This window comes from Halichoeres trimaculatus, unplaced genomic scaffold, assembly GCF_033239565.1.
Source record: "Halichoeres trimaculatus isolate MK-OKI-2021-1 unplaced genomic scaffold, fHalTri1.1 fHalTri1_scaffold_4, whole genome shotgun sequence".
Lineage (NCBI taxonomy): Eukaryota > Metazoa > Chordata > Actinopteri > Labriformes > Labridae > Halichoeres > Halichoeres trimaculatus.
In genome coordinates, this window is record NW_027437182.1 from 28,746,423 (window position 1) to 28,760,736 (window position 14,314).

The window sequence follows — 14,314 nt, forward strand, 5'->3', positions numbered from 1 at the left end:
TACCTTACCTCAGCGCGTTGTATTCAGTAAAAAGTCGTCTTGAACAAAGAAAATTTGTTTCAATCTGATCTTCATTTAATTCCGAAATAAACTCACGCCTTGCTAGAAGTAATTTATGACAGTGTGCAGAGACCCTGGGCCAGAGGGTGGCGAGGGAGTGTGATTAAAACTGATCCTCCTCATAGCATCTTTAAGGTTTATCAGTTTCAGCAACTGGCCACGTCTTTCACCCTCTAACAGTCAAAGAAGAAGCTTCATAATTGACTGTGTGCGTGTGTTTAGCTCAAAAGGTAAGCCAATACCCAACAAACTCCCATATTAGCATCAATTCATCTGTTTCTGGTGAGTCTCGGTTTCCCTGTAAGCAGTAAGTTAAACAAAGGTTTCACTCTGGCTTTGTCATTACATGTTAAAGAAATAAATTGAATTACTCTCAACAGTCAGGTCTTTAGTTTGCTAAAATAAGAACACTTTGATACAGGTACAGAAAGATGAAATTGTGAGCTATGTTGGGTCTTTAAGAAAAAGAAATCAGCAATTTTTTTCCTCTGAAATGGGTTAGTTAAATCATTCCTGATATATTCAAGGGAGTCATAAAATCTAAGCCCTTACTAAAAAATCTAAACCTAAGCTTTCACAATGAGGAACCATGCTGATTTGAACTGGGACTAAATATTACCCACAGTTGAATGCAGATTTTTGAACATAATCCGAAACACTTTAGTTACTAAACTCAGCCCCCTCCCCCTACAGAGTTTATAGTTTTCTGTATACATTTGCAAATCAAGATTAGAAAGGAGCTCTTTCTCACAGTTTCTAACACTGTCTCATCATTTTATTTTTACAGTAGGGGTCTGGTTGTTGTTCTGCAAAGCTCAGCTAATCGTGAACAAAATGTGCAGGTGGCAGAGCTGCATCATTCAAATTCACCTGAGGGAAGTGGAAGATAAGATCAGCTTCCAGGTCTCTGCCAGGGACCACATTGAACCACAGCTTCCTCATGAAGAACACAGAGTAGGGTGCACTGACAGGCCCGCCTGCACAACACAAAAGCACACACAGCAAAAAAAAAAAAAAAAAAAAAAAAAGATTTAAAAGGATTCACAGACGTTAAAAAGACAAACTGCTGCTTTGAACAGAAAAAGTGTTACCGTCTCTAATCCTCTTGGTGTTTTTAGACCAGTCGGTGATTTGCCTCAGAGTGTCAAAGAAGTATTCTGTGTCGTTCAAACTGAGAAACTGAAATAAAAACAAAGACAGACGTTATAACCAGCAAGGGGCATGAAAGAGGCCTCTGGATTTGATCTGTGAAAATGTTGAACACACTTTATCCTGTGTCTTGACGAAGATGCTGAATCCGTCTGCTGTGGACAGGCCGAGCTTCTTGGAGATGCTCTGGATGAGATCCCTGATCCTGGTGCTCGTTGAAACCTCAAATATCTTTAAAGGAAGGAGGAGAGGAATCACATCAAGATGATTTAAGCTAAAATTAATCTGTAAGTTTTCACATGGAGGAGGTTTGAGTTCGTACCGCCTCAGTGTCGTTGGGGAAGTGGACTTTATGGAAGATCTGGGTGCTGTTTTGTTGGATGGCGTCTACTTCCACCTGATGTGGTGGCAGCTTCCTTGGATCCAACCTACAAAAGACACAAAAGTAAAAAATTTTATTCTATGTTTTGCTGTAATTCAGAGTTAAAATGCAGATATAAACAGAAGAGCAAGCATTGTTTCAGGAACTAAAATATGAAAACTGCTTTTTTTCTGGGGCTCTGATCTGAATCATGTGCCACATTTACAGAAGCTATAGGCCTCGAAGCAGGCGGCCTTATCCTCTCCATAGAGACAGAAACATGCCTCTGTCTCTGTGTTTATAACACTGAATGAAAGCACGACGTGTCACCAGAGAGGGCTGTGCAAACGCAGAGTGTGGTCAACTCCCTGTGAAGTTGATGCAGCACATCAGAGCAAAGAGATCTGCATTCATATCTGTGTGCTGACTTTAAGGACTATCAGGGGAATTTTTGCACCTGGGCTCTACCTGTACAAAGTTCAGGACGTTATTAAAAACTAGAAGTTACAAAGAAATTAATGTTCTTTTCATTTGATGACACACTTTCATTATCTACACTCTGATGTGAAACCTGGGGAAGCACAGTGCAGCGTGTTGGTGTCATATGAAACAGCGTGTCGGGTTAACCTCAGACTGTTCTGCAGGCGCTGCACGCAGTCAGAGGCGAGGGGCTCTCTGCGGCGTGTGTCCAAAAACCGTTGAGTGGGTCTCAGAAGAGACTGGCTGGGAGGAAACAGACCACAGCAGAGCCACATCAGCTGCCAGCCCTGCTCGATGCTGAACCTAGAGGACGGACAAGGTAACAGATAAGAGATCTGAGACAGAGCACAACACCTGAGGAGTCTGCACTCAAATCAATCATTTTACACTGAAACACAACTGGGTGGATACATTTCAGTAAACACGCTTTAAAATTAAAACTGTTCTAATTACTTGACCTGTATGGCTATTATTAAAATTTAACTGGTTTATTTTTCATTGTTTCAGGGCATCCACTAAAATCCTGAGAAGGTGACACTTTTTACCTCATGTGAACATCTGTGAGTTGTTAAGGAAAGGGTTGTTTTTGCTCTCTCTTGCAGTGTATGATGAAAAAACATACAAATTAACTTTGGCTCCATTTATTCTGGTAATATGTCACATCTGGAAATTAAGATGCTTGAATTGAGTCATTTTGGGGAAAAAAGCTACTTTATGGGGATTAACACTGAAGCTGTGATCCTGCTTATAGGGCGAGCACTGAAATAACTCAACTCAATTATACATATCCATCAAAAAAGTGGGACTTGACTTAAACAAATTTTGCTGAGCTAATTACACTTTCCTTAACGTCTTTGGATGCAGCGTCCACATATATGGACATTACATTCCTGCCTCTCAGACCCATGTAATTTTATTTTTTGAATAAATAATAAATAAATAATAATTAAATAATTAATAATTAATAATTAATTTTTTAAAACTTTGACCAATTAGCCACATTCAGGTACACTACCCATGTCGTCTTTAGGTGAAATCACATTCTACCCATTTAAGTGAAAAAACAACATATTTAAGCACAATTACACTAATAACAAACAAGTAATAAAGAACGAATAAAGAACACAAATAATCAAACTTCCTGTACAAAGACCAAGTTTAGTTATTATACTTATTAGGTCTTACTTATCCAAAATAGCAAGGTGGATTAAAAAACCCACACCAGACAAAAGCTCAGGTCTTAAGAGGTTAACTCTGCTTGTGTTGGGAGTAGGGATGGGTATCGATAACTGGTTTCAGTTAAAAATCAATTAGAAATAGATCCATCATCATCATTAGCCTTTATGCTCCTTGTTTATTGTTTAAATTATGCCACAGTGGTCTGACCTTATGTTGATGTGACGTCAATCAAGCTCAAGCGCAGAGATTGATGTGACTGAAAGCTTGGCTTCACCACCAACATGTTAAAACATCTGTCAACACACGGCGTGAAATACCAAGACTGTCATATTTATCTACTTACAAACTCAATAATATGTTGTTGACACAGAAAACCTGTAAAGTCTAATTTTTGTATGCAGAAAACTCAGAGGGAGGATCGATAAAGAATCGGATCAAATGGTTGAATCAATCAGGGTGTTGGTATCGATAAAGTCTTATCAATACACATCCCTCATTAGGAGCTTGTGTTGACTACAAAATACCTGTCCCAGTGTAGGAATATGTTATGAACAGTATCTTTAAGGAAAAATGATACTATTCAGTTTCATGACAACTGATTAGCTTGGCTTTATTTGCGCTGAAGATCATAACTTTTGTGTCCCTAATATGAAAGTTATCAACCAAAAGATTCCCTGGAAATGTTAAAACAACAGAAATCATCCCTCTCTAACTGATTTTTAATCTTCAAGTCCAACCAGCAACCCAAAGTTTCAGGTATCCAGTTAATCATAAATAAAACAGAAATTTTGACAATAAATGACGATCTAATATGGAGGTTCCCCAAGTGGGTGTTACAGGCAGTCTAGTTTTCCACTGATCAGCTAAATTTAGGATCTAAGGCCTTTTTTCTGTCTGTTTTTGGACTGATCTGTTGGTGTTTTCTCACAGCAGGGGGGCACTGGTCTTGGACTTTCTGTTTAGGGGATCACAGGTTGAAACGTTTGCAACCCCCATACATACACCAACATACTAAATAATAACTGGTTTTAACACAATTACTCTGAAGTAAAAAATAATATCACAGTATTGAGCTCATGTTCCAGATGAACTGAATTATAACTGAACTTAAATTATTAGAGCTATGGAGAAAAGTGAACAGACAAATATTAGGACTAACAGCAGCTCCTGTGGATCTGTTTTTATTTACTGTACACATTATTTGATTGATAAAGTGCAGTGTAATAACATGAGGGCACCTGTTGTTGTTGCTGGTCATCTGCTTCATGATCTGGCAGTAGATCTCATCCCTGAGCACCTCGTGTTGGGTGGCAGGGCCAAAGATCTGGTCTGTGAGCTCCAGAGGACTCTGCATCTGCTTGGTGGGGTAATCTCCCATATATTTCAGGATGGGTACACAGAGGTCAAGGAAAAACAACAGCATTGAGATCACCACTTTAATAAACTGAGTTTTAATCTTGTTTGATAACTGTGTGGGTTGTGTCATAAATTTGGTTGTATTCTGCCCGTAGAAATTCAACTTTTTTTTTTAATTTCTGAGTCCCAAAAAGATAAGGCCGATTTTAAAGTATAGTACAATAAGCAGCATTTTAACATCTTTTGCAAGGGTAGGCAGCCTCTTAAGCTACAGATATACTGTAAATAGTTGGTTTAAAGAGGCGGTATTCTGCTTTCCAATATTTCCAATATAGATACAAAGTAACAAAGCTGGATGGTCATACTAAATGTGTGCAGATTTTCAAACAGCTACATATTAATATGTTCCTCGAGTTTGTCTGTAAACTGATCAAAAGGCTCCTTTCTAAAAGTAGCAACCTTTTAACACGATCTGACATGATGAGGTCATGGCATAAGGATCTTCTAACTGGTTCATGACACTAAGGTGGGGTATTCCTTTAACACCAAGGTCTGGACTAATGCTGCGTTCCATTTGTACTCGGAAGTAGGAATTTCCGAGTTCCGAGTGGGAACGCCCAACTGGAACGCCCCCCCCCAAGGTTGTAATTTCCGACTTGTAAGTTGGAGCACCCACACCAGAAGGAAATTCCGGGTTCGGGGGTAAACAGTAATTAAGCTCTTGTTAAATTCTTTTTTATTTTAGAGTTTCTGACAAGTGTTTGTCGCAATGAATCCGCTGTATATATAGTATTATTGGATGTACAGAAATACTACTTGTATTGCAAGTTTTTCCAACTTAGCAACTGGAACGCTGAACTCAGAAATGACGTCACTCCTACTCCCGACTCCCCAGTTCAGAGTACAAATGGAACGCAGCAATAGCTCTGCTTCAGACAGGCCTTCAGAGGGTTGACCAATCAGAGGGAAGGGGGGTTTGTTGAGTGGGGAGCCTTAAAGAGACATCTGTTTGAACACAGTGTTCTAGACAAAGACTAAAATAAAAAAATATTTCTAAAACATAAATGAGAGAAAAATAGAGATTTCTTTTTGAGCTGTACATCATGTAGAGCTACTACAGCGGCACCAGAGGAATAGTATAAAGCCTGGAAAAGCAAAACATCCCCTCATTCAATGGTTAATGCCCAAATCCTAAGATCAGGCCTACTGTAGGACCAAGTAATATCTAAAAGGTCTTATTTTAACTAAGCCACAACAAAAAACACCACAACAACACCAGAAATCAGGATGTGTTAGGAAAACTTTTGATCCTGCTTGTAAACATGTGAACCAGGCGGTCGTATAAGAGGAGAACGGACACAGTGTGGTAGAGAAACATGTTTTTGTCTTCAGTATGCTATGTTTAGGATATCAGTGAAGGCCAGGCAGGCTTTGTGACTGAGCTCGGCGTTTCCCAGCAGTTTCTTGAGCAGCGGCTGTCTGAGCGGCTCCCTGGAATTCGCCCACAGCCTCTCAGGAGTAGAGTTCCTGGACATCACCTGACGGTTCACGTCCTTAGTGGGCTGTCTGTAGGATCAAAGATAAAATTCAGATTTTCCTGCTATTGTCCCAATGAGGACTTTCCTTTTGATTAGCTTGAAAGGAGTGAATTTCTAGATACCTGAAGTACTCCAGGGAGTACTCTTTCAGCGTGAAAAGAGTCATCCTCTCCACCGTTCCTGTCTGGTTTGCCTGGATGACGGTTTTCCTCTGGTTAGGGGACAAGTTGAGGAGGCTCTGAAAGAAAAACAAATTTTTAATACTCCACAGTTTCAGGGAACAGTAGCTCTAATAAAAGGGGTGTGTTTCAATTCCCACTCACCATGACCTCGTTGGTGGGTTTGCTAAGCGTAGGCAGGATTAAGATGGCGTCAGTGGGGACGGCTCCTGTTTTCTTTGTTCTCTCGTTTTGTCCTTTGACCCATCCACGCTGCATAGGGAAGTCATTGTCTTTGATAATAATAATGAGCTCTCCTTTCTTGAAGCTGAGCAGGGCAGGGTCATCTAAAAAGACATGGAGGACAAGAGGGAGTTCAGCAAACAGGAATGTTTCAAAGAGAGACAACTCAAAATAACTCAAATAACACCAGCCCTCTCACCTTGTGAAGCCTCTCTTAAAGTCACAGCGTACTGGGATCTCTCTGTCAGTCCGCTGAGGAACATGGTAATCAGCTCTGCCATGTCTCCAGCTGCGCTGCCGCTCAGAGTAAAGTCTCCTTTCAGAGTCAGAAGGCTCACCGCCTGTCCAGACGCTTTCCCCTCCCTGTGTGAACATAAACAGATGTAATAAACATCACACTGTTTCAGAGAGCATGACTCTTTAACATCAAACTCATTAAACTGTCTCCTTTGACTGTGTCTGTACCTGATGGTGTTGATTCCAGTGACCTCAGGGAAGGAGAGCTCCAGAAGCCTCTTCTCTCTCTCATCCAGGAATGTGATGCCAGTCCAGTTTATGGCCACGATGAATTTATTCTTTGGCAAAGCAGGACCTGAAACAAACACCAGACAAAAAGATATTTGAGAAACTTTGTGTCATATCAGATTTCGTTCTTACTGTTTCACGTCCTATTGTCCTATTGTTATGTGTCATATTGTATCCTTTTGTATCATAGCGTATCGTATCATATTGTATCATATCGTATCATATCGTATCATATCATATTGTATCATATTGTATCGTATCATATCTTATCATATTGTATCATATTGTATAGTTTCATATCGTATTGTACCATATCGTATCATATCATATTGTATAGATTCATATCAAATCGTATCGTATCGTATCATATTGTATAGTTTCGTATTGTATCATATCGCATCATATCGTATCATATCATATTGTATCATATTGTATCTTATCATATCTTACCATATTGTATCATATTGTATAGTTTCATATCGTATTGTATCATATCGTATCGTATCATATTGCATAGTTTCATATCGTATCATATCGTATCGTGTCATATTGTATAGTCTCATATCATATCGTGTCGTACCCTATCATATCGTATCACATTGTATAGTTTCATATCGTATTGTATCATAACGTATCGTATTGTATCATATCCTATCGTAACATATTGTATAGTTTCTTATCGTATCGTATCGTATTGTATTGTATCATATCACATCATATCCTGTCATACCGTACCGCACCGTACCGTATCACGTCATATCCTATTGTACCCTACTGTACTGTACCATAGCGTATCATGTCACATCATATTACATCACATCACATCATCATATCATATGATATTATATAAAATTGTATTACATGGTTTCATATTCTTTCATATTTCTATCATATTCTTTTGTATCATATCTTCTCATGTTGTAATGCACCACATCATATCATATCGTGTCATATTGTAATGTATCAAAACATGTCATGTCGTGTTGTATTGTATCATACTGTATTTTATCAAATTGAATATCATCACACCATATCTTACTACGTCATATCCTTTTGTATTGTATCCTATCATATTCTATGACCTTGCATTGTATCATTTTACATTGTTTTGTACTATTTTGTTCCTTTTCATATCGTGTTATGACATTTCTGTTTATCTCCTCTGATCTTTCTTGTGATAGTAGCTGTATGACAAACAACAACATGTATCGGCTTCAATATTTTTAAAAAAGTTCAAAATCTCAGCAGAAAAGCAAGAAGAAAACCAAGAGGTACCAGAAACAGACAAACTGACGGTCATACAGGCTACACTCTTTTGGAGGGTTATTGAAAGAAAAAAAACTGTCCAATGGTAGGCGCTATAAGGAATAAATAAAATCAATAAAAATGGATTGACGGTTTTAAGTTAGTAGTTCTGCGAGGAACAGTGGTTTTGGCGTGCAGATGTAGAGGTGTGTAGAAAACAGCATCAAGTCAAGAAGATTGACTTGTGTACATTTAATAACACAATTACTTAATGTAGATTTACTGCTCAGATGTTGTTACCAGGTAAACTTGTTGTGGAATTGAGTTTGTAGACTTCACTTTTTTAATATTTGCTGATACTTCTTGGACACATTATCAGTGCTGAATTGAAACAGCCATGGAGGACGTATTTAATATGGATCCTCACAGCGTGGTTAGGTCAGAGCTCATATTGTTTAGAAAAGGTGATTCCCAAACTAAACAAGAGTTAGTCCATGGGAGTAATTTTCTCAGTTGTCTGAGTCTTAATCTCAGTGGATCATATAAATAGCTCTGTGTTTTACAGTTTGACACAGATGACATTAGTTTAAACACATGGTTAAATCAAAGAAGGTTTCCCTGTAGAGCATGTTTGTGAGCAGGTTGTTATAATTCTCACTACAACCAAACAAACAGTGAGAGGAGGAGAGGGAACATGCATTATATCACTCTCACAATGAAACGTGACAAACATTAGGTCACAGTAACCTTTGACCTTTGACGTTTAACCACTAAATTTCTCATCAGTTCATCTTTAAGGACAAGTGGACTTTTGTTCCTGTTTTAGAGTTATTCCCTCCAGGCGTTCCCGAGATATGGTGCTCACTAGAGTGTGACTGATTAACAGACTGACGACCACATAAAACACAACGCCTTCAGGCGCGGCTTCAGTTAGAGAGTGAGAATAATAACCGTGGAGTCACGCGATGGGAGGATAAAAACTCATTTTAGTTCATGTAATGTCATTCTGAGCGAAAAGATGTCAGAGTTTGAAAAGATTTGTCAAAGTTTAACAATATTTAGAATCTAAATCATTTTTACTTTTTCTCTTCAAAGCTCCTATGAGGATTTTAGGCTGGTGAAGACTCAGACTAAATTCAAACCCCGATGTTCCCACGAAGGCAAACAGACCTGTCTTTGTACAAATCACACCTGGCACTTGGTGGTCAGACAAGGCTGTCAACAGCACGCTGCAGAAACAGCCTCTTAGAACTGTCCATATACTGGTTGTAAGGGGGTTAATTTCTTTGTTAGAAAACATTATTTACAGATGAAATAGATCAGCAAAGAGATACAAGGTTCACCTTTGTCCTCATGGGTCACAAAAAACAACATTATTCACCAGTTTCTCATAAAAGCTCTCAAAATCCTTATCTTTCAATGAAACTTTGAAAGATTTATTTTTCTTATTATGGGTGAAAAGATCAGGTCAGGATATTTTTACACAAACTGTGTTAAGAACATAAATTAATGAAACTGTGATGAAGAGTGATGTCTTGAACTGTAGATTATTTAATGGAAATGAACTGATTGAAAATATTCTTTATGAACAGATTCTATAAAATTAGTGAACATGCAAAAGTTTAAATTTAAGTGTGTGCTACTGTTTCACTTTATTGCCTTTCTTGTGTTTTTTAATTATTTGTACATGTTTATTTTACTATTTTCTACCATCTTTTTGCACTCGCAAGGTTTGCTTTTCAATGTCATTGGAGACTTCAACAAAAGAAAATAAAGAGATCTTCAATTTTTCTTTCCTATTTGTAGAAAAAATGTCAGTTGGAGTCCAAAGCAAAGGTAGAGTTTTATCTTCTTTTCTTTTTCTTTTTTTTATGATGTCTGTGTTAGCACCAGAAGAAGTCATGTGGTCTACCTAAAGAGGGGGATCTGGGTACCAAAGCTAGACACTGAGCCTTATAGAGGTGTTATGGGTCCTAACTTGAAGACACACAGATGACGAGAGGTGTCCACTTGATAACCTGCGTGATATCCTGGCTCCTGTTACAGGTCAATTTAAGGTAAGGAAAATCCAAGAGGACCTATGTCAAAGCGATACGCCTTGAAATATAGTAAACTAGGAAAATCACTCAGAAAGCGCAGACCTCCACCAAGCATATTGTGATTGTCACCAACACTTTAGTCCGATTTTAATGTTATACTCCCTTTCAGCAGACTGTCTGCTACAATTTGGTGTTAGTTGCAGGTTTGTAAGATAATTTGTTTCCTGACAATGTTGAAAATTATGATGACCCAGAACATATTTCATATTCTGGATCTTAGTATCCAGAATATTGTCAGGATCTGGATCATACTTTTACATCTGTCAGAAATTATGGTGACCTTGTCTTGTATTGTTCTGCAAAGCAATCTGACCATTTTTGACAACACTATTTATTTAATATTTCACATGTATTAAGATAGACAGCAACTAGTTTTAGTGATAGAAATGCTTGAACTGATCCTTTAATCTACTGTTAATTAGAGATCTGATTACATCTGTTTTCATCTCTTAATGACTGTTGCACAACAACTTGAGAGAAAAAAAATCTATTTCCATTTTTTTATCCAAACACATACAGAGATCATTCTTGGGACACGACATTTAGTGCAGTGATATCTGCAGCTTGTAAAATCAGGGCTTGGGTGGTAGCTGCTAAGAGCCACAGATTAACGTGTGGGTTATCATCAACATAAGAATGAGAGCTCAGTGAGAGTCTCACCTGACAGTTTGACGACCTCAAAGAACCGTGAGAAGAACATGGGCCACTTCTCCCGGGCGTAGTCGACCATCTCTGCCTTCACCGAGTCTATCTTTTGTCTTGAACTTAAAAATGAACCCTGGTGTGGTTTAAGAGAACAAAGGTAAGCATGAACCCATCAGAAGGTCGTTGTAGGGCTCAGCTCTGTTCAGCGTTCTGGTTCTGACCTCAGTGTGAGCCGTGCTGACCATCTGAACCCACTTGGCCTCTGACTTGGCCTCCAGCAGAGCGTTGTTGACGCACTCCTGAACAGCTTCCTTGACTTGTTCTGGACTGACGTCTGAGCCGTGCTGGATGTACAGATGTTTGGCAGCGAGCTGAATGACGTCGTCGTCCTGCGAGAGAAAGAGACGTGAGTAAAGGTTTGTTAATCAGAGGAAACTGAGACAGGAACACGAGATCACGCTGTTTTAATGTGCAGCTCACCTTTTCACTCTGGTACTCTCCAAACTGCAGACCGTGGATGATCTGTCGGTAGATGAGGTCTGTGCTGATCTTGTCCTCTTTGCAGTCGTGCCACGGGGTGAAGATTTCCTTACGGAAGAAGAGACGCCAGGGAGCGTGCTGCTCCTGGCCTCCCCTCCTCTTCACCTCCTGCTCGCACTGGGAGATGGCGTCCATCACGTGTTCCCGGCCGCTGCCCAAAGCCCACACCTGCAGAACAAGTCAACATCGAGGTTTAATACATTTTCACTACACTGGTTTGTGTTGAAAAACTGCATCAATGTTATTTTCTTGTTTCATCAGGAAATTTGAATCCTACTGTAATATCACTTTTTACTCTGATTCTTTTGGGTTTGTGGATTCATAACACAACCTGTGCTGAGCTTTCCCCTTTTTTTTTTACTGATTTTTGTTTAATTTTCAGACTATTATTCATTTTATTTTTTTTATTTGTAAAACTAACGCTGTACCTTTTCATACAGGGCGACATAGAGTGAAAAGCCAAAGGTGTCCTTGAGTTTGATCTTGTTGGAGAGGGCCATGCAGATCTCTTTGGAGGTAGAAGCTGAGTCCACAGGCAGGTTCACAGAGCGCCCATCCATCAGCTTCACGGTCACAATCATCGGTTTCTTCGTCTTGGTCGCCTGTCAAAGCAAAAAAAGGAAGAGGATGTTACTTTAACAGTGAGGAGAAAAACAATGTGGGATCCACAAATCTCACCTCCTACACAATCTAATACAGATAGTTTTATGTATTACACTAGATAACAATACCCACGTTGTGAAAGAGGCATCATTGTTGAATTATTTGAGCATGTGTGAAAGATAAACCTGAGACTGATTTCTTGAAGCCTAGGGAGGAAAACTTAGATTTCAAGCTTAGATAGAAAAGCTGGTAGGGCTGATTTTATTTCATTTTATTGTTTCATTTTTGGAATTAATGTGGACATTTTCAAGTAATTTTTATCTCCCATGTGGTCAGAAGTCATTAATTTTTTTTAAATTAATTCTTTACCTGCAGCTCCAGCCAGGACGGAGGCTCTCCTCTCATCCCGTTCAGTCTTGTGCGTCTCAGCCTCTCTGCGCAGTATGAGGCGTACTCTCCAGGAGCAAAACGGATGAAACTTTGCAGATACTGTCGAGAGACATCATGAGAAGAGGTGAAAATGATTCCCCAAAATACTCCAAGCATCAGTATGACTAATAATACACCGTGTCATTTGTTTTGGCCATGAGTGTCTCTATAACAACAGGTTGGTAAACACAACATGGAGATGAAAGGTGATCACATAAGCAGCATGAAATAATAGATCACATGTAGGTTTTTGAACTTTTTGAACAGCAATAACAATTGTAAACATGAATTTGGCAATTGTTTAGATATGATCAGAAGATAAAGACTGCTGTTGTGGAACTGGGTTCAGTTCAATAAATACAAAAACTGTAGTTTTGGGATAAAAGAGACCAAAATAGGGTTTCTGAGCTTCCAGAAAAATCAGTTGTGTTTACTGTCTTATGTCGGTTGAATGAAAGGATCCTCCCACATCTTTCAGTGGATCCTGCTTGGTGCGATGCTACTACCAAATTCTACAAAACTCAGGTACAGTGGTACTTTGTCCTACGAGTGTCCCAGCTGACAAGTTTTTCAGTCATCCTTCAGATTAATTTTTGGTGTTGAGTGCTAAAACTCAGGTAAAGAGCCGGCTTCAGACACCCCACCACAGCTAACGCCGACTAACTCCATAGCTCGGTCATAAAGTCACAGCTAGGGATCCAGTCTTGTCTGTGTGTACATGCAGAAAAGAGAATCAGACTCCTGGCCAGGATTGTCTCAATTTGCTTTGATAGGTGGCGCTATGTCCTTTTTATATTAGCAAAGCTGCATGTGTATAGAATTAGCATTTCACCCTTTCATGTTTTTGTCCCATTCAGAAATTCAGGAATGTTACCATAAGTTGCGTTTAAAGGGAAGGTTGTTTTCTCTTTTCTCCAAAAATGAGACTTTTTTTCATCTACTTCCTCCTCAGGGTGAAATTTGCTTGTACTGTACGTTGAGTCCTGTTTGAGTCCTGCCCAATCCAACCGCAACCAGCTAACAATTGCATTATCTATGTGTGCTAATCGAGCTATGCTCAATCCTGTGTCGGTCTGACTAAACTGTTAACAAGCATCTTAATAATCTGATCTGAGGAGTGAGGAGGAAACAGAGCTCATTGAACAGGTTTTTACTGAAAATACCTGCACATGAAAGTGAAGAAAATGTGGTGAAAAGGGTAAAAATCAGCAAATAAGATTTAATTATTCAGTTTAGCCTTCCTCCTCCACCTATGGAGCACTGATTGTCAAGTTGCAGACACAACAAATAACATTTCTTCACATTTAGGTCTAAAACATCACTTTTTCTGCAGATTTAGAGAAATTTTTGTGAAACATATTTGTTAAATGTTATATCTAAATGTTAAATGTTATTTATGAATGTTATTAATGAATGTCCTGATTCTAAATATTTAAGTCTAAATCTTGAGTAAAGATTTCTAAATATTAACCAAGGTTTCTGAATATTTTGCCAAGACTTCTAAATCTTAAGCAAACATTTTTAAAAATAAAGTCAAGTTTTCCAAATATTGAGCTACGATTTTTAAATATTTAGCTAATATGGAAATTCACACTCTCATCTGTCGGGTAGTACCACAATAAAAATTTGAGGAAGCGACTTTGAGAAAGTCAAGCTCTACTTCTTTGATGTCATCCACAGGATCTTCAACAGTGCCATCACAGC

The 14,314-nt window shown here is 38.8% G+C and overlaps 1 protein-coding gene across 1 annotated transcript in view; it reads right to left on the minus strand.

Moving 5' to 3' along the window:
* myo7ba (myosin VIIBa) overlaps positions 1-14,314 on the minus strand; it is a 35,170-nt gene that overhangs the window by 4,206 nt on the left and 16,650 nt on the right. The window contains exons 28-43 of the mRNA XM_074668593.1: positions 12,551-12,670; positions 12,007-12,180; positions 11,519-11,746; positions 11,260-11,427; positions 11,054-11,171; positions 6,990-7,116; positions 6,724-6,887; positions 6,447-6,628; positions 6,246-6,361; positions 5,997-6,151; positions 4,468-4,621; positions 2,198-2,353; positions 1,532-1,637; positions 1,327-1,440; positions 1,152-1,239; positions 931-1,037 (exon numbers count right to left, since the gene is read on the minus strand). Of these exons, the coding sequence (XP_074524694.1) occupies positions 931-1,037; positions 1,152-1,239; positions 1,327-1,440; positions 1,532-1,637; positions 2,198-2,353; positions 4,468-4,621; positions 5,997-6,151; positions 6,246-6,361; positions 6,447-6,628; positions 6,724-6,887; positions 6,990-7,116; positions 11,054-11,171; positions 11,260-11,427; positions 11,519-11,746; positions 12,007-12,180; positions 12,551-12,670 (2,277 nt within the window). The remainder of the gene's footprint in view (positions 1-930; positions 1,038-1,151; positions 1,240-1,326; positions 1,441-1,531; positions 1,638-2,197; positions 2,354-4,467; positions 4,622-5,996; positions 6,152-6,245; positions 6,362-6,446; positions 6,629-6,723; positions 6,888-6,989; positions 7,117-11,053; positions 11,172-11,259; positions 11,428-11,518; positions 11,747-12,006; positions 12,181-12,550; positions 12,671-14,314) is intronic.